Genomic DNA, 19,022 nt, shown 5'->3' on the forward strand with positions numbered 1-19,022 from the left:
AAATGGCTAAAAATCATACTGCCTAAAAGGACCTGTAGTAACATGTAAAGCAGGTAGGATAACAAGTGCATAGTTCTTGAAGAACATGTACAAAAATTACATAGACCCCCCTCTTTTGCTGCCTTCCCAGAGAGGGGTGAGAGAAAGTTTACTGAGGCCCAGCTACCAAAGGCAGAGTTCCTTCATCTTTCTGTATCCCAGGCTAGCAATTTGGTACATCATCTCCATTTTACTACCATCACTGAGATTTATAAATCTGACTTCTGGGTAGATTGTCCAGATAGTTTTTGTCATCTTTGTATCTCCAGTGGCTGAAGTAGAGTTGGAAGCCTGTAGATTTTGTGTTATTGGTAGAGCAGCAGTTAGTGCAAAGAGCCAAATCTTCTCCCCCTCTTTTTTTGCTAAAATGGTAGGTGGTCAAGACAAATACCCACAACCAGGGCCGAACTCTCATGGACTGAGTCAACTGGGACTGGATTCTGTTAATAGTTTGTGAATTTCTAATTGCCATCAAGGATTTCTGTCATTTTGACGATTTTAGCATCAGCTGAATTCACATAAGGGCATTCTGCAAGGGAAAGAAAAAAATAGGATGAGTTTGGCCTTTATTCTACTTTTGAGAAAATTAGACACACCTCTGGAGTAATAGATTCTATTCTTATTTTTATTGCTTTTGGAAATGTAATACATAATGTATACAATCTGTTCTACCTTCTAATATCTGAGAGGGAAGTTTTTGGAATACCTATGTGGAACCCACTTTATTACACAGCATTATGAATTTCAGAGGATTGATCCGATCCTTAGTCTGATTTTCAACAGCATTAAATGCCCATACAGTGGGATAAGGTGCCCAACCCCTTGCAGTCAAAAGTCTATGTAAAACTTTTGACTCTCCCAAACTTAACTATTTATAGCTTATTGTTGACTGGAAGCCTTACCAATAACTTAGCTGATTTGTATATAGTATGTATTATATACTGCATCCTTACAATAATACTTAAGTTTTTCCAAAATTTCTAGGCTACGCTGTTTGAGTTTTAAAAAAGATATTTATTTATTATTATTTATTATTTACTTGTTTACTTATTTATTTATCTATCTGAGATACAGAGAGGGAGAGAAGCATAGACACGGGCAGAGGGAGAAGCAGGCTCCATGCAGGGAGCCTGACGTGGGACTCAATCCCGGGTCTCCAGGATCAGGTTCTGGGCTGAAGGCGGCGCCAAACCGCCGAGCCACCCGGGCTGTCCTGTTGAGCATTTTTAAATCGTTGCAAATCTTCCCCAATTTTTCCAATATATTTATTTTTTAGAACCTACACACAGTTCAAACCCATGTCGCTCAAGGGTCAACTGCATAGTGTCCTCCGTCAGGACCGCAATGCAGAAAGGGACAAGCTGATAATTCAGAATTTCCTCTCTCCAAGAAACCAGGCCAGCCAATGTGGTATCCTTCAAACGATTGGGTGTTTTGTTCTCCACTTTGGGCGATTACCATTTTTGAGGCCCGTAGGTGGAGCTGGAATAGAGTCTCGGAGGTAGGACCGTGCGGAATGGGAGTCAGAAACCTTGGGTTCAGCCTCCACTTTGCACTTGAGCTAATCCCTTAACACGTTTGTTTGTTTGTTTGTTTGTTTGTTTTTAAAGCGGCGATAATAAAATCTGTAATAGTGATTTCAGTCGTGCACATGAAGTGCTAGCGAAACTATTTAAAGTGAAAAAAAAAAAAAAAAGAGCGGGCAGCCCGGGTGGCTCAGCGGTTTAGTGCCCAGGGCCGGGGTCGAGTCCCACGTGGAGTCCCTGCATGGAGCCTGCTCTCCCTCTGCCTCTGTCTCTTTCTCATGAATAAATAAATAAAATCTTTTTTAAAAAAGGGCGGGGGGAGCTAATCGTAGGGCTGTTCCCGGAGCACCTCCCAGGTAGCCAGCGCCCTGCTGGGCTCCTCACCCTTCACTGACCGCCGTAACCCTGGCGCAGGCTCCCCCTCCACCGGCACGCGGGCGACCCCCCAGGGAAACGGCAGGACGGGGATCCGAACCCAGGCCCGCGCGCGCCCTCGCCGGAGCTCTTCCCGCTGGGTCAGCGCCCGACCGGCAGGCCCGGGGGCGGGCGGGGGGCGCCGGGGAGCGAGTCCGTCGGCCGCCGGGCGGCAGGACCCCGCGCTTTGTCCGCCGCCGCCGCGCCAGGGCCCGGCGCGCGGGGAGGCGGCGCCTCCTGCCCCGGAGGGTGGGCCCCGCGGCCTCCGCCGGGCCTCGGATCGCCGTCGACGTACGTGCGGCCCCGGGGGCGGGGGCGGGGGCCGGGGCCGGCGGGCGAGGCCGGTGACCCAACAAAGCGCGCCGCGCCGCGGGGGGCCCCGCCCGGGCCGCGCTCCGGGCACACGCCGCAGGGTCCCGGGCCGCTCTCGGCGTCAGGGCGCCTCCGGCCCAGGGTGTGAGCGCGCGCCGCGGAGCCGGGAGCGAGGGAGGCGGAGGAGCGGCCGCCCGGGAGCCGCGCGGGAGCGGCGCAGAGCGGCCGGGCGAGGCGGGGAGGGCGGGGCCGGCGGGGGGCGGGGCCGGCGGGGGCGGGGCCTAGCGGGAGGGCGGGGCCGGGCGGGGAGGGGCGGGGCCAGGCCGGCCCGCGGCGCCCGCCCCCCGCGCCCCGGAGCCGCCCCGCCCGCGCGCGCCCCCGCCGGCCCGGCCCTCCTGCTCGCCGCCCCGCCCGCGCGCGCGCCCCGGCTCCCCGGCTCGCGCCGCTCCATGTAGCCCCGGCTCCCCGGGAGACGGAGGAGGAGGGGGCGACCACAAGATGGCGGGTACGTGGCCCCCTGGCCTCCGGGCGCGGCGGCGGCGGCGGCGGCGGCGGCGGCGCCTCCCCCCGCCTGGCGGCCGGCGCGGGGTCCCGGCGCGGGGAGGAGGCGCCGCGGGGCCGGGAGGGCGGGCGGCGGGGGCGGCGCGCCGGGGCCCGGGGCGCTGACCGGCCTTTCTTCTCTCCCCTCGGCGCAGACCTCTCGCTGCTCCAGGAGGACCTGCAGGAGGACGCGGACGGATGTGAGTGCGCCGGCGGCCCGCGGGGAGCGGGGGGAGGGCGGGCGGCGGCGGCGGCCTGCGCTCGGGCGAGGCGAGGCGAGGCGAGGCGTGGCCCTGGGCCGGCGGGGCCGCGAGCCGCACGGGGGACGGCGGGCGGCGGCACTCGCGGCGTCTGGCGCGGGCTCGGGCTCGGGCTCGGGCTCCGCGGCGTCGCCCCCGCGCCTCGGCCCGGGGAGCTCGGGGCTGCCGGCAGCGGCGCGGCCGACGTGTGCGCTTGCGCCCGGCGGACCCCGGCCGACCCCGGCCGACCCCGGCCGCCGCCCCCGGCTCGGCCTCCCGGGAGTCGCTGGCGAGTGGCAGCGGGCGGGCGGCCGCAGGGAGCCGGCCCCGGGTCGCCGGCCCGGGCTGCGTCGCTGGGAGCGCCCCGGAGCTCGGGCAGCGTGGGGCTGCCGGACACCCCCGTGATTTGTGGGTTCCGGGAAGGCTGGAGGGGGTGGCCGCCGCGGGAGTTCCTAGGGCTGCGGAGCCTGCTTCTTTACTGCAGGGGTTCGCGGGTCACCCAGGCCTCCCAAAATAGGACGATTTCAGCTTTTCCGCGAGAAAGGGAAGTTTTAAAACAGGCGATCTTTTGTTTAAAAAAAAACAAAAAACAAAAAGGAAAGGGGAGGAAAAAAAGAACTTTGACGTTGTCTGCAGAAGACTGTCAGGAAGGAACTGCTATTTAGGAAGGAATGTGTTTATTTCGTGTGTGCCTAAGCATCCGAAGATAATTTGGAAATTGTTCTGCGTGGAAACGATAACCACGGCAGGATCTGTGGCGTATTCAGGGGGAGAGCCGCCCGTTGCTGAGGTTTACTGTGGCTCATACCTGGTAAGTGATTCAGGGATGGTTGCGTTCTGAAATCGTCCTTCTAGACTCTGTGTGGTTCAGCCTTAGCGTGGTGTAATGTGGTTTCCCTTGGCCAAATTAAGCTTCATTTTCGAATTCCTAGGTTTTGAGTGAGGTGAGGGGAATTTACTATCTCTAAAAAGAGTATTTTTAAAGCAAATGAACCGTATGCAGAATTAACTTTCGCTAACTCTGGGTTGGTGTTTTTTGTTAAGTACAAAGCTCTCCTACACACACAGGGAGCAGTACTAACATAGTGAGGGACAGCTTTTACACTTCACCTAATGCTTTATGTTAGGCCACCTGTCCGCCTGCTAGGGAGTTGAAAAGGCCATTCAAGGCAGCTGTTGATTGCTTGCAAAGTTAAGGTTGGTAAGGTGGCTCTGATCGTTACCTCAAACAGGGGCTTCTCATTCCTGTGATTAGGTTCAAGACTTTATAAATAGAAGACACACCAGTCAGCAGGGGGTCAGGAATGCACACAGCAAGACCTTTTGCCCCTTCATTTATTTTCATTTCTTGTGCCATGCACTCTTAAAGGATGAGCTATAGTGTCCCGCTTCCTCATTGAGTCTATAGAAGCCTAGTCTAGAAGGGAAAGCACACCTGTGAAGAACTCAACAATGATTTATTCATGAGCTGCGAGACTTCTGTGTACCGAGGATATAGCTCTGCAAAGGACGGCCACAATCTATGCCCTCTAGTGGTTTATAAGCAGTTTGAATATAAGTGTGATGAAGAAGATATTAGAGGCAGCATAACAGTAGTTAATAGACAACACTCTAGAGCCAGACTCTTTTGTGTTCCAGTTTTGTTATTATCATTTTGGACAGACCCCTGCAACTCCCTAAACCTCTGTATGCCCACGTTTTGTCATTTGTAAGTAAGCATACTAAGTATTGCCTATTTAGAGTTGTTTAGAGCCTTACATAAATTAAGATACGTAAAGCACTGAGTACTTGGTGAATACTGTTAAGTGGTGGTGGTTATGAGTGAAGAAGGGAAGCTTAGAAGAGGAAATACTGATGTTGAACATTACAGAATTAATATAATTATAAATGTTGCTAATGCTTGCAATTAACTTATTAAAGGTTCTGTTAGTTCCCAGTGTGTTTTAATTCAGGATAAAACATTACACATCTGAAGGCATAGTCTATTTGCGTATTTATGAATTGATTTAAGACTTTGTTAGAATAATTGCATATTTTTTTCAGTTGCTAAGGTCTTTACAGGTGCTACCTTTACCTGGAATGTTTGGGAACAAAGGATCTTTGAACATGTGGCCAGTTGAAGGACCACTTGCTGTCTGTTGTGAAGGGAGAAAGAATGAGGAGGAAATCTGGCTTTGATGCCTAGGCCAAGGGTAAGAGAAATGGAGAGAAAATGAGAAAGCTTGTCATCTCCTGGAGAAGCTGGAGAAGGTAGAGAGGACCAGAGATGTTAGAGAGAAGGAGGCTTGGGCTGCCCTTACAACTAGAAAGTATCGTATGAGCTTGATTTTCTGTCTCAGGCAAACCCTGGGATGGAAGCCCGCCTCCAGGGTACTGTATACCAGGTCCTGCTGCTTCAGCCCAACTAGGTCTAAGTCGGTGCTCGTGATGGGAAGGAATTACGTTCTTGCCGAACTCTAGAATCTTGGTTGTCTTTCCTAAAAGCAGAACCTAGACTAAGAAGAGAGAAAATGTACAGGTGATCTGCAGCTCTGGAGGCTAGAAGGGGATCTGGGTGGGGTTTGGATCTTGAACAGTGGTAGGGGGAGGCATTGCCAAGCCTTGATAAGTCCGAGGTCTTTTGTTTTGGTTTGTCTTACGTCCCAAAGTCTCTGTACAGAGCCCATAGAAAAGTGGGTAGAATGGGAGAAGGGTTGGGCAAAGACTGACTTGGCTGATACCCTTGAGAAAAAGAAGCAAAATCCTAGTATGTGAAAAGTGGTGCATTGTATGTACTAGCAGAACATCATGAAGGTAAGTAAAGGAAATGATTAGGTGCTATTAAGGTTGTTCTAGGTTAAAAGTGATACTCTACATATAGTATCATGAAGCATACTTTGAATTTCAAAGTGAAAGCAAGTCAGTGACACTCAATCGAGTATTTCAGCAGAGTGACTTCAGAGTTGGGAAAACACTTTCTGTTTCCTGAATCATGGGAGGCAATGCAAAAATCAGAGACTTTCAGAGAGAGAGAGATTTTAAATTTCCATTGTCAGTTTTCCAGAGATACAGTTTTGATTTATATGTCAATTGCTACATTTCTAAAATAGGTAAGCTAGGACTTTTACACAGATTATTCTTCACAGCATGCCTGTGAGATGTAGGCTGTGGTATTCTGATATTAATAAGTCAGCTGATGTGCAAGGGACTAAATTATTTTCTTACGAAATGAAACTCCTTAACTACCAGCCAGAATTTTAAGCTAGGCCTCCTGATTCTAAATATTGTATTTGAAATACTGTCTTGTCTTAAATCGCTCAGTTTACAACATTGAACAGCCCAAGCCTGTTGTATAGGCAATTTGCTTGAGCCCACGCTTAGGATAACCTCGAGGATTAACCTAGCACGCTGCATATGGTTTAATTTAACCAAGAGGTCATTTGAATGAAGCTTGGGTGTAATATAGCTTATTTAGTCTTTATGTTAATTTTTCTTTGAGCTGTAACTAGCATGATATTGAAGAGCTTTTGGAACTGTATCATGGCATATGCCATACACAGAATTGTTTATATGTGAAGAAGTTTTGGAAATCTTTCACACTATAATGTTTTTCAGGTTTGAGGGCACTGTTGGATGAGTGAATTAAGGGTGGATCCAGAACTAATTTGGTATAATAACTGCCTGGACTGTACTACTTTCAAAGAGTCTCTGGGCCCTCTGACTACTTTTGAAAATTAGTTTTGATAAGATTCTTAAAGTTCTTGCCACCTAAGGGAAGTAAGGAGTAAAAAAAACCGGGGCTGTGTGTAGTAGTGGCCAGGGAATCAACTAAAAAACTATAGGAAGGTGCCCTTGAAAGTCATGATATTTAGAAGTGTTATTCAATGGGGATTTGGAAGAGTGAGTCAGGAGACTTGATAGCATATTTTGATTGTTACCAACAAGACTGGACAGGGGAAATCTTTATTTAGAGATAATGTAATATCCTAGCAAAGCATGCTTAAAAATGGTTTTAGTGGTACCCCATGTGTATAGAATCAGACTTTTTTTTTTTTTTTTAAAGAAAAGAGAAAACCCTTTGTAAATATGCATGTCAGCTGCCTGGGCTTGTAGTTGCATGACTTTAAAAAAAAGCATAGGTTTTTGTTTGCTCTTTACGCCTATGAAAGACAAATAGCCTTTGCTAGGTAAAGTTCATTAGTCTACCACATTTGGTCAGTAGCTTAAGATTTCTGGTCCTTTTGCCTCAGTTCTTCCTCTCATCAAAACAGAGAATTTATATTTTAAACTATTCACTCTTCTGTTCGCCTTCTATTTGGGAATTTGGAATTTTTCTCTCTTCTCTCTTATAGCAAAGAACTTTTTGTCATCAGCTACACGATAGGGTGGGCTGTCCCTAGACTAGAATTAAAGTGTTATTCTGCGGGGATCCCTGGGTGGCTCAATGGTTTAGCGCCTGCCTTTGACCCAGGGCGTAATGTTGGAGACCCTGGATCGAGTCCCACATCAGGCTCCCTGCATGGAGCCTGCTTCTCCCTCTGCCTGTGTCTCTGCCTCTCCCTCTCCCCCACCCTCTGTGTCTCATTAATACATAAATAAAATCTTTAAAAATAAAAATAAAGTGTTACTCCGCATTTAACTTGGATCTGAAAATAATGTTTTGGGAGGAGGGGGAGGATGTGGCACACCTATGGGATTTGGGCTAAGGAGGTTAAAGGGCTTGCACTGGACTGGACTTTCAGCCAGCAGGTCACCTAAGGCCCGCCTTTTCTCCAGATCCATCCTTTGATCCTCCTGTTAGGTCAAGTGTTCTTAGTTCTTTACACCACCACCACCACCACCACCCTCCCCTCCCCCCCCCCCCCCCCCCCCAGACTTGGGAGCAGACTTGTTCTCTGGCCTGCTTGATGTCAGGTTGGTGTTTGAGCATTTATTATACTGTAATTCTGGAATATATCTCAGTATAGTTTCCTTTTAAAAAATTTATTGAGGGAGTGCACACACAAACAAGGAGAGGGAGAAGCAGAAGTAGACTCCCCTCTGAGCAGGGAGCTTGATGCCAGTGGATCTCAGGACCCTGAGCTGAAGGCAGGCTCAACCAACTGAGCCACCCAGGCACCAATTCCAGTAGAGTTCTGTGCAGAGGAAATAGCACTTGGTTTTGTAAACATTAGGCCTACATTCTGATTCTGGCCCGTGCTGTTTATTCACTTATTATCTTGAGCAAGGTACTGCACTTTTCTCAGCTGTTCTCTATCTTTAAAATGTTGACAGACTTTTGGAATGATTCCAGGTTTTGGCTATTACAAATAAAGCCGTGGTGAGCATTCCTGTACAAGTCTTTGTGTGGGCACATATGTTCTTTCTCTTGGGTATGTACCTAGGATGGCAGAATGGCTGTCTGCCTTTTTAAGGAATTGCCAAACTGTTTTCCAAAGTGGTTGTACCATTTTACTCTCCCACCAGCAGTGTGTGAGAGAGTTCCAGGTGCTCTACACCTTTGTCAGTGTTTGGTGTGGGTGGCCTTCATTTTAGCCATCCTATTAAGTATGTATGGTGGGTTGATTTTTGTTTTTTGTAGTTTGAATGTGCATTTCCCTAATGACTAATAATGCTCATGTTTTCTTGTGCTCATTTGCCATCTACAATCTTTGACAAAGTGTCTGTTCAAATCTTTGCCCATTCCTTCATTGGATTGCTTTCTTAAGTTTTGAGAGTTCTTTATATATTCCAGGCACAAGTCCTTTTTCAGGTATGTGATTTGCAAATATTATTTTCTAGTCTGTGACTTGTCTTATTGTTGTCTTAAAAGTGTATTTTGAGGAGCAGAAGTTTTGAATTTTGAGGTTCAGTTTGTTATTTTTTCACAAATGCCCTTTTATCATGTTGAGAAACTTCCCTGAGTTTACTGAGAGCTTTTTTGCAATTAGGAGGGGATGTTGGATTTTATCACTTTTTTTTTTTTTTAAAGACTTTATTTAAGAGAAAGCATGAGCAAGGGGGAGGAGTAGAATTGGAGAAGCTGACTCCCCACAGACCCGATGCAGAGCTCTATCCCAGGACCCTGGGATCATGACCTGAGTCAAAGACAGATGCTTAATTGACTGAGCCACCCAAGTGCCCTCTTTTTCTGCATCAATGGTTTTTTTTTTAGTTTTTTTTTTAATATGATGAATTACATAGATTTTTAAAAGTGAATACTGTTAATTTTTTTTTTTTTTAAGATTTTTATTGTTCATGAGAGAGAAGGTAGAGACACAGGCAGAGGGAGAAGCAGGCTTCCTGCAGGGAGCCCAATACAGGACTCAGTCCTAGGACCCTGGGATTAAGACCTGAGCCGGAAACACATGCTCAGCCACTGAGCCACCCAAGTGACCCAATATTGTTAATTTTTTTAATGGAAAATTTCAAACCTACACAGCAGATGAGTCATCATATACTGACTACTTAGCTTCAACTTTCATTTATCCCCCTCTAACGTCTGGGCTTTTTGGGGGAGAAGAGAGGAGGTAGCTACTTTAAAGACATCCTAGGTGTCATTTTAACTATATTTCACAGGGCATGTACTTGAAGTGTGATGTGATGCTCTAATCTATGAGCAAAAGGGTGTGGTAAATTATGTAAATAAGGTATAGTAAATAATGAAAGCTTGAATGATTAAATTCTTTTTTTGTTTGTTTTTTAAAGATTTTGAGAGAGAGCTTGTGGGGGTGAGGGGCAGAGGGAGAGGGAAAGAAAGAGTCCCAAGCAGTCTGCACCTCCATAACAGAGCTGGACATGGGGCTACATCTCAGGACCCTGAGATCATGACCTGAGCTGAAATCAAGAGTTGGACCCTCAGGCGACTAAGCCACTCATACACCCCTAAATGATTAAATTCTTCAGACATTTTTAAAAAAGATTTTATTTATTTATTCATGAGAGACACAGAAAGAGAGGCAGAGACATAGGCAGAGGGAGAAACAGGCTCCATGTAGGGAGCCTGATGCGGGACTAGATACCAGGACCCCAGAATCACGCCCTGAGCTGAAGGCAGTCGCTCAACGGCTGAGCCACCCAGGCATCCCAAATTCTTTAGACTTTTGCCTTGCTGGTTCTGCTGCAATAAAGCACATTTGATAGTTACTAAATTCACTTTTATATTGATCACCAGATTGAGAGAAGCAACATCTTGTTTTAGCAAGCAAAGCACATTTCACCCTTTTGGCCAGCCTTTATGGTAGCGAAAGAATACTGGTTAACAAAAGTTGAATTTTATATTTTAAATTGGTTTGCCTTATCTGGAAGATGACATAAACTTTAAAAATTTGAGTTGTGCTGTACCTCTAATGAGCCAGTGATCCCAGAATTATAGAAACCAAGAGTTAGGGCAGCCTGGGTGGCTCAGCAGTTTAACGCTGCCTTTGGCCTAGGGTGTGATCCTGGAGACCCAGGATTGAGTTCCACGTTGGGCTCCCTGCATGGAGCGTGCTTCTCCCTCTGCCTGTGTCTCTCATGAATAAACAAATAAAATCTTTAAAAAAGAAGGAAGGAGGAAAGGAAAAAGGAAGGGAAAGGGAAGGAAAGAAACCAAGACTTAGAGGGCAGATTATATATTTGTTCTTTAAGCAGAAGAAAGTTTAGGCCCCAGGTCTCCTAGATAAGGTGGCAAGGTGACAGAGGCTAGAATATGATTCAGATCTTGTAGGTTTTGATATTATTTTCCTAGATATCATGTAACCTAGCTCTTTAGCTGCAAAAGGGAGGTGGGAACTTTTTTCTGGATTTTATTTTTTCTAATTACCATTTATTGTCTGTCTGTTGGGCATTGTGCTATAACCTTACAGTATTCCCGTGAGGTCTGTGGTAACCATAAAGTTACAAAAGTGGTATCCAATGAGGTTTATCTGATGGTTAAATAATTTGCTCAGTCACCTAACTTGAAAGTGTTAGGTTAATGAACCTCTGTGACGCAATCTTTCTACTTTATTACCTTTTACTACTGTATTCTTACTGTCTTCCAACTTGACTTCCTTAATTTATCATTTAGGTCATTAACCTCCTAAAGGTTCTGGAAGATATAAAGGTAGTAACATGCTTTTAAGTATTTGATGGATAAAATAATTTTTGTCCTAAGTTGCTCCTGTTTGTCATGGAAATGTTAGAAGCAAAATACATACCTTTTGTGTTTTAAAACACTCATGTACAAGAGAGAGCCAGTTTAGTGGGTAAGAACGTTGATGAGATCTACTCCTGTCACTAGCTAATCACCTCAAGTGGTCATTCCAAAATCTGAATTTATATTTAAACTTATTATACTACTTTTAATTTATAGTCAAAGTCAGGTTTTGATATATAAGCCATTTTTACATTTAAATCTATCAACTTAGTTTTTGGTAGAAATAACTTGAAATAAATCCAGGACTTCATTTATTAGAATATTAGAGATTGGTGGTAATTTGGACCTGGATTAGCTCTAATTTTATACCTGGATTACCTATGGAAGGAAGGATTACTTACCAAAGTAATTGGGTTAATAAGACTGTAAGGAAAATGTCTACTTACTGAAGTGAACGAACATCACATCTATAATGTATAGGCCATCCACACTTAACAAGGGCTTTGGTATGCTGCATGCTTCTCAGGCAAATACTGTTTAGGAAGCGTGGTCTTGGTAACTAATTTGACAGTGGATAAACACACTGTTGCCTCTTTTAATCTTAAGTATACTTTAGGGAAATGCTTTTAGAATATTCACATAGAGCGAACTTTAGGAAATTACTCTGGCTTCAATGAGGAGATTAAACATGCTATAGGATGACTTTATACGTATCAGTAAGGATTTAGTAAGCTTTTCATGTTTATAGTTGAAAGATATCTGATGAACATAGTGTCACAAAGTACAAATTGAAACAGCATACCCGTTGCTTGAGGCTGTATTCATAAGGACTAAGTTATACAGTCCTTCAAATTTGTTTTGTCTTTATTTTTTTCCCCAAGCAGTGGCTTAATTGCATTTCTGCTGTGTTACTAGACCAGGAATTGGAAAGTTTCAGTAAAGGACCAGACTAAATATTTTAGGTTTTGGGGGGCACATGGTCTCTGTTGCAGCTATTCTTGTCTGCCATTGTAGGAGCAGCCATAGACAGTACAGAAATGAATGAGCATAGCTCTCTGCCAATAAACTCTGCAAAAACAGACTAGGGGCCGGTTTAACCTGCTGGCCATAATTTGTTGCTCCTGCACTGTACTGTTAAGTCCAAGTCTGTTACATTTTTATTCTTTATCTAAAGCACAGTGCCCATCACATAGTGGACCTTCAGCACATGCAAAAGTGAATCTTGGTTTTTCTGGCCAAGCTAAATATGACCATAAAACCTTACTTGCAGTCAAATAATGATTATACTTTATTTTCAAATACAAAAAGTTGAATTTAAAAAGTTGAATTAAATGAATTTTAAAAATTCCAGACCCATGCAGAAGTTACACAGGTGTTATAGTTAATTCAAAATCTCTTCACCTACATTGTTACTGTTAACATTTTGCCACTTTGCTCTATTTTCCTCTATACACTTATATATACACATACATAATGTAACATATACATTGTTCTTAATCTTGTCTTTTGAGAATAAGCTGTAGGAGTCAGGCCCTTTAGCCTGGGTCTCCTAAGAGCAAGGCTATTCCCTCATAATCAGCAATCAGATTCAGGAAATGTAACACTGATACAATTCAAATATATAATAAGTAGTCCATTTTCAGATTTCATCAGTTGATAATGTTTTTTATGGTGACCATCTTGCCAGTCTAGGCTTCAGCATTGCATGTAGTTATAATGCCTCTTGAAGAGGCTTTGTCTTTCATGATATTGATATTTTTGAAGAATCAATTTGGTTTTATGTTTCCTTATGATTTGATTCAGGTTGTGTGCTTCCCCCTGCCCCCCAAGAATACTGTAGATAAGCAGTACTGTGATTTTTCTCAGTGCTTCATCTCAGGAGGCACCTGATGTCAGTTGTCCATTATTGGTGATGGTAATTTTAACCACTTGGTTAAGGTGATATGTGCAAGGTTTCTCCACTTAAAGATTCTGTTCTTTTGTAATTAGAAAGGGGAATAGTTTGGCACTGGGGAAATATCCCATTCCCAAACAAGCTTACACATTAGTGTTAGAATATGTCCAAGGTTCTTACTTGAATCAATTTACATTTACTGGCTGCCAGTCTGCTTTACAGAAGAGCTTCCCCTTCTTCCTTATTCATTTGTAGGTTTATTTGTTAAAACATTATCTTAAAGACTTACCTTAAGATAGGTAAGTCTTATAAAAGTGATTAAATCTCCAAAGTACATCTCGTTTTCATTTTTAAAAAGAATGTAAAGAATTGGGAAACAAAATTTGGCAAGTTTTATTGTGGTCTAACTTGTATCAAGGGAAAAATTGAAAGAGAAGAGTGAGGATACATTGTCTGCTTTTTTCAGTTTTAGAGGCTATTATTAGAGACTATATAGCTAATAGAAGGATTGTGATCAAGCTTGGTGAAAGTTAGGTCCTACAAATTAACCACTCCTCTTTGGTTTGGTACTCCTCAGATTCATTAAAATGCTAATGAGCTTGACTCTATCTGAGCTGAGGATGAAGTATCCTACTCCCCTCCAGGATCCCTGTGGGCTTTCACTAACAAATGTTAATGAATGTGTGTTATTCCAGAGAAGCATTAGACTCTTTTTTAGGTAATATAAAGATTAACAAGACCATATTGCCTTCAGAGAATTTATCTATGTTTGGGGAGGGCTGAAGAAAATGAAAGAAGAAAAAACAACTCCAACACTGCTATTACAGGCAGAACAAAAGCTAGGGCACGTAGCCTGGGGAATTCAAAGCAGGAAGAGATCTTTTTTTTTTTTTTTTTTAATTTATTTTTTATTGGTGTTCAATTTGCCAACATATAGAATAACACCCAGTGCTCATCCCATCAAGTGCCCCCCCCCCCCCAGTGCCTGTCACCCAGTCACTCCCAGCCCCCACCCATCTCCCCTTCCACCGCCTCTAGATCGTTTCCCAGAGTTAGGAGTCTCTCATGTTCTGTCTCCCTTTCTGATATTTCCCACTCATTTTTTTCTCCTTTCCCCTTTATTCCCTTTCACTATTTTTTATATTCCCCAAATGAATGAGACCATATAATGTTCGTCCTCCGATTGACTTACTTCACTCAGAATAATACCCTCCAGTTCCATCCATGTCGAAGCAAATGGTGGGTATTTGTCGTTTCTAATGGCTGTGTAATATTCCATTGTATACATAGACCACAGCTTCTTTATCCATTCATCTTTCGATGGACACTGAGGCTCCTTCCACAGTTTGGCTATTGTGGACATTGCTGCTATAAACATCGGGGTGCAGGTGTCCCGGCGTTTCATTGCATCTGTATCTTTGGGGTAAATCCCCAGCAGTGCAATTGCTGGGTCATACAGCAGATCTATTTTTAACTCTTTGAGGAACCTCCACACAGTTTTCCAGAGTGGCTGCACCAGTTCACATTCCCACCAACAGTGCAGGAGGTTTCCCCTTTCTCCACATCCTCTCCAACATTTGTTGTTTCCTGCCTTGTTAATTTTCCCCATTCTCACTGGTGTGAGGTGGTATCTCATTGTGGTTTTGATTTGTATTTCCCTGATGGCAAGTGATGTGGAGCATTTTCTTTTTTTTTTTTTTCTTTTTTTTTTTTTATTTATGATAGTCACACAGAGAGAGAGAGGCAGAGGGAGAAGCAGGCTCCATGCACCGGGAGCCTGACATGGGATTCGATCCCGGGTCTCCAGGATCGCAACCTGGGCCAAAGGCAGGCGCCAAACCGCTGCGCCACCCAGAGTTCCCAATGTGGAGCATTTTCTCATGTGCTTGTTGGCCTTGTCTTTGTCTAAGAGGAAGAGATCTTAATGGGAAAGAATAGGAAATGCTTCCTGGATGGTATGTTAAATAGGTAAATTTAAACTGAGATGAGGGTAAAAGGGCAGAAATGGGGCAACTGTAATCACATATGACATGAGAGTTGTGGGAACTGTGACGGGAAATGGGCCCCTGTATGGGCTGTATGCAAGAGAAGAAAAGAGGCTGCCCCAGATCATGTAGTCCCTTGAATTACAGCATGAGAAAGTTGTCCCTAAATCCAGGCTGCTTGGGAGTTTTGGGATGGGGGAGAGCAGGAAGGAAGGGCAGGGAGTGTATTGAACAGAGTAGGACTTTAGGAGATGAAGATAGTTGTGATGTGTAAACTGCGTTAGAATGCAGGGAAACGAAATTGAGGGCAGTGGACTTCAAACACAATTACTGTATGCTTCCTAAAAGAGTTTCAAAAAAACTCTCATGCATTTTTAAATTTACAGTTCTTTTTTAAACCTTATAAATGTAACTGTTACAAAAGTTTTGCAAGTTAAAACTATATAGTATAGCACTTTGATACCCACTCAAGCAGGGGGGGAGGGACAGAAGGACAGAGGGAGAGGGAGAGGAAAAAAGCAGATTCCCCTGCTTAGTGGGGAGCCTGAAGCAAGACTCCTCCCAGGACCCTGAAATCATGATCTGAGCCAAAATCAGCCACTTAACCGAGGGAGCCATCCAGGCGCCCCAGGGATGGGGCTTTTTAAAAAGTGTATTCATGGATGAGTATAGTTTATTGCCAGGAGACAATATTTATCATCAATTTTTACCTTTTATTTTAAGACTTGTGTACACTGAGAAATTTTGACCTAAGTTGATGGAAAGGGTTTTGTCAACAGCACCATTAATTTCCTTGAACTTCTTCCAACTTATATGCTCAATTTTTAAAAAACATTTATAATATGCCATCAGCCTTTCAAATTTTTTAAAAGCAAAGAATTGAAAAATATCAATATCTGACTTGTGTAAGTATTTGTTACAGTAGAGAGGTGATCTGATATCTTAACACTTTAGTATCTCAACGAGTCCATTTGTCTGACAGTGGAGGTTTTTCCAGCTTTAGGGCAATGTAACATGGTGGCCTTGGACCTGAGAGATAGGTCTTGTCCTGTGAGAGACTAGAGATTTTCAAAGAGAAAGCCTTAGGATCCAAGCCCCTCCACACATTTTTGTGATAAGAATATTCCAGGAATTTGGGGGTATGGAATATTCCTTAAAGTCATCCATCATATTTATTCCCAGGAATAATCTTTGTGTACCTTGTAGGATTCAAGTGCCCTGGTTTTCTGGCAACAAAAGATGTCAGAGCCGCTGAATTAGAGTGTCAGGAACTGAAAGGTGGGAATACAAAATACTTTATAAAAGTAGAATTTATGGTTCTTAGCAACTGATTAGATAATGGGAGCCAGAAAGGTACATTAGGAAGGTAACTGAAAACTTCATGTTTGAGAACTCAAGGACATGGAGAAAGTCCTGAGGAAGAGCTGGGTCTTATAAGATCAGTTTGGACAGTTTACTTTTTAGAACAAATGTGACATTGAGGTAGAGATTCTATGAAATACCTGCAAGTATGGATCTGGGGATCAGGATGGGAGAATTTTGGAGATTATTTGCATTAAAAGTGATAGTTGAAACCATGCATTTTGAAGGCGGGGGCGGGGTGTGTGAGAGAGAGAGAGAGAGTGTGTGTGTGTGTGTGTGTGTAAAATGTGAGGACAAGAGGCACCTGGGTGCTCAGTGTTTGAATGTCTGCCTTTGGCTCAGGCCGTGATCTCGAGTCCTGCATCAGGCTCCCTGGAGGAACCTACTTCTCCCTTTGCCTATGTCTCCGTCTCTCAAGAATAAATAAATAAAATCTTTTTTTTTTTTAATGTGAGGACAAAAGTAGAAGGAAACTACGTAAAACAATCAGAAAAAAAAAAAACAATCAGAAAAAAATAATAGTCCAGAGAAGTAAGAAAATACTCAGGATTGTGTGCTTCCAAAGAACCCAAGAAAAGAGAATTTAAGGGAAGGATGTTGAGATCAGGGAAGTCAGCCTTTTCGAGTGCTGTGGCGAAGACATAACAGATCTAAGAAGGGCTGCCTGATTTGGGCAAATCCTTAAGAGGAGAATCACAAGAGTGAAGGAGAAATAGGACAGATTGCTTATCTTGAGGAGGAGGTGAAGGCTGCAGAGGGAACTACCTCTACATTGTGAGACGCATACCAGGACAGCTGAAGCACTGCTGTATCTTCTCATGCTTCTAATCATTTCTGCGGTCAAGAGTAGAATGGCAGTCAGGAGCACTACCCAGACTGGCCTCCTCTGCTTTTGTTCTTCTGGTTGCTGGCACTGTTTCCCTCTGACTTGGTGATATCGGGTTCATCAGATACAGTTATGATGGTAAGGCAGGAAAGGGAGTTGATTTTTTGAAGCTAGTTCTGGGAACTTAGAGATTTGGAACATCTGAGAGAATTTAAGATTTAAGAATCCTAGATTCCAAATTCGTACTGAATGAGCATGAAATTAGCATGAATTTGTAGTGTGTCTGAACATTGTTAACAAGGAATAGAAAAGAGGCTTACTTGCGGTAGTGATGCAGGTACAACCAGGATTGTCTCCACTGAATTAGGTTGTTGTACTCTCGAAGGGGACTAAGGCTTCCCTACTCCCCTCCTCCTCTGCTCTAGCAACTAAGAGTGTCATATAATCGGAAAAGGAGTAATGTGACACGTGGGGTTCTCTTAGAATGCTGTGTAAAAGTAAAAGGTCTTTTGACTTGGAAAAGACATCATGATCTTTGTTTCTTGCATAACTTTAAAAAAAATGATGGCTTTAATTAATAATCAAGAATTTTAATAAAGCCTTAATGTAGCACAGTTGAATAAATGTATATGCTGCCCAGAATTGTGTGTTGCCCTAAAGAGGTAACTGCTATTAAATTTAAGTCGTTGCTTAGTATTCGTATGCCAATCCTAATTACAGGGTGGCATTGTGATTTCTCTAGCCAAGTAAGAGGATATTACAAAATGTAATAATGTTACTTTTAAAAATTAGAAGGCTAGGTTGATTTTTGGTTGGCCATATTCCCCTATTCTTCCTACTTTGCTTCTGTAGGAACCCCGTGCCCTACCTGTACTACATAGTCCTTGGGCAGTTTTCCAGACATGCCATGGTTTGCCTTTACTTCCTCACTGTCCTCATCTCTATGCTTGGAATGCCCTCTTTCTGCACTCTGTCCTGCTTGGCAACTCCAGTGTATCTTCCAAGAATTGCTTGACTTTTTGAAGCCTTTTTGTACTCACCAGGGGAGGACATATAGTAACTAACAGCATGTAATAGTTTACAGTGTATTTTGTATTCTTATACTGTGTATCTTTTTTTTAGCATATGTCTATGTGTATACATATCTGCACATATATACTTACATGCATGCACTTTTTGTCTAGTGTTTATATCTGTGTTCTTTGTTGAGAACTTGGAACTCACAGATGTGCTGTCCTACTTACTGGTTGAAATGGAAAAAACACATGGAAACCACATTGAGGTTTCTCTGTATCTAGAAACAGACCTAAATGCAGAGGGGAGGCAACACTTACTTATTAGCTTGATATCATATTCGAAACTTTATAGACATTATCTTAGAATGTATCTTAGAAGTCTTGATAGCTTTAATGAAGTCTTGCGGTATTTTATTTTATTTTATTTTTTATTTTTTATTTTTTTTTAAAGATTTTATTTATTTATTCTTGAGAGATAGAAGGAGAGACAGAGCCAGAGACACAGGCAGAGACATAGCCAGAGGGAGAAGCAGGCTCCATGCACCGGGAGCCCGACGTGGGATTCGATCCCAGGTCTCCAGGATCGCGCCCTGGGCCAAAGGCAGGCGCCAAACCGCTGCGCCACCCAGGGATCCCCTTGCGGTATTTTATAGATGAGGAAGCAGACAAATTAATTAGGTGTTTGTATAAGTTTTTTTTTTTTAAGATTTTATTTATTTATTCATAGAGATGCAGAGAGAGAGAGAGAGAGAGAGAGGGAGGCAGAGACACAGGCAGAGGGAGAAGCAGGCT

At 43.9% G+C, this 19,022-nt stretch overlaps 2 protein-coding genes across 6 annotated transcripts in view; one reads left to right on the forward strand and one right to left on the reverse strand.

Moving 5' to 3' along the window:
• Nucleotides 1-402: 402 nt before the first annotated feature.
• Nucleotides 403-2,742, reverse strand: LOC140595107 (uncharacterized). The gene is made up of 3 exons (XM_072733706.1): nt 2,683-2,742; nt 1,950-2,572; nt 403-568 (listed from the first exon to the last, which is right to left on the reverse strand). Exons 1-3 carry the CDS (start codon nt 2,740-2,742, stop codon nt 544-546), a joined length of 708 nt encoding a protein of 235 aa, XP_072589807.1. The 3' UTR covers nt 403-543.
• The window catches only part of PPP4R1 (protein phosphatase 4 regulatory subunit 1), a 61,821-nt gene continuing 45,455 nt past the window's right edge, over nt 2,657-19,022 (forward strand). The window contains exons 1-2 of one of the 5 annotated variants that reach the window (XM_072734876.1): nt 2,657-2,796; nt 2,987-3,031. In XM_072734876.1, coding sequence (XP_072590977.1) covers nt 2,790-2,796; nt 2,987-3,031 — 52 coding nt within the window. In that variant the 5' untranslated portion in view covers nt 2,657-2,789. Of the gene's footprint in view, nt 2,797-2,986; nt 3,032-3,476; nt 3,882-5,113; nt 5,263-19,022 lie in introns of those variants that run through there. The other 4 variants (XM_072734875.1, XM_072734877.1, XM_026005953.2 and 1 more) reach the window with 4 other exon arrangements.

This window comes from Vulpes vulpes, chromosome 13 (genome assembly GCF_048418805.1).
Source record: "Vulpes vulpes isolate BD-2025 chromosome 13, VulVul3, whole genome shotgun sequence".
Taxonomy (NCBI): domain Eukaryota; kingdom Metazoa; phylum Chordata; class Mammalia; order Carnivora; family Canidae; genus Vulpes; species Vulpes vulpes.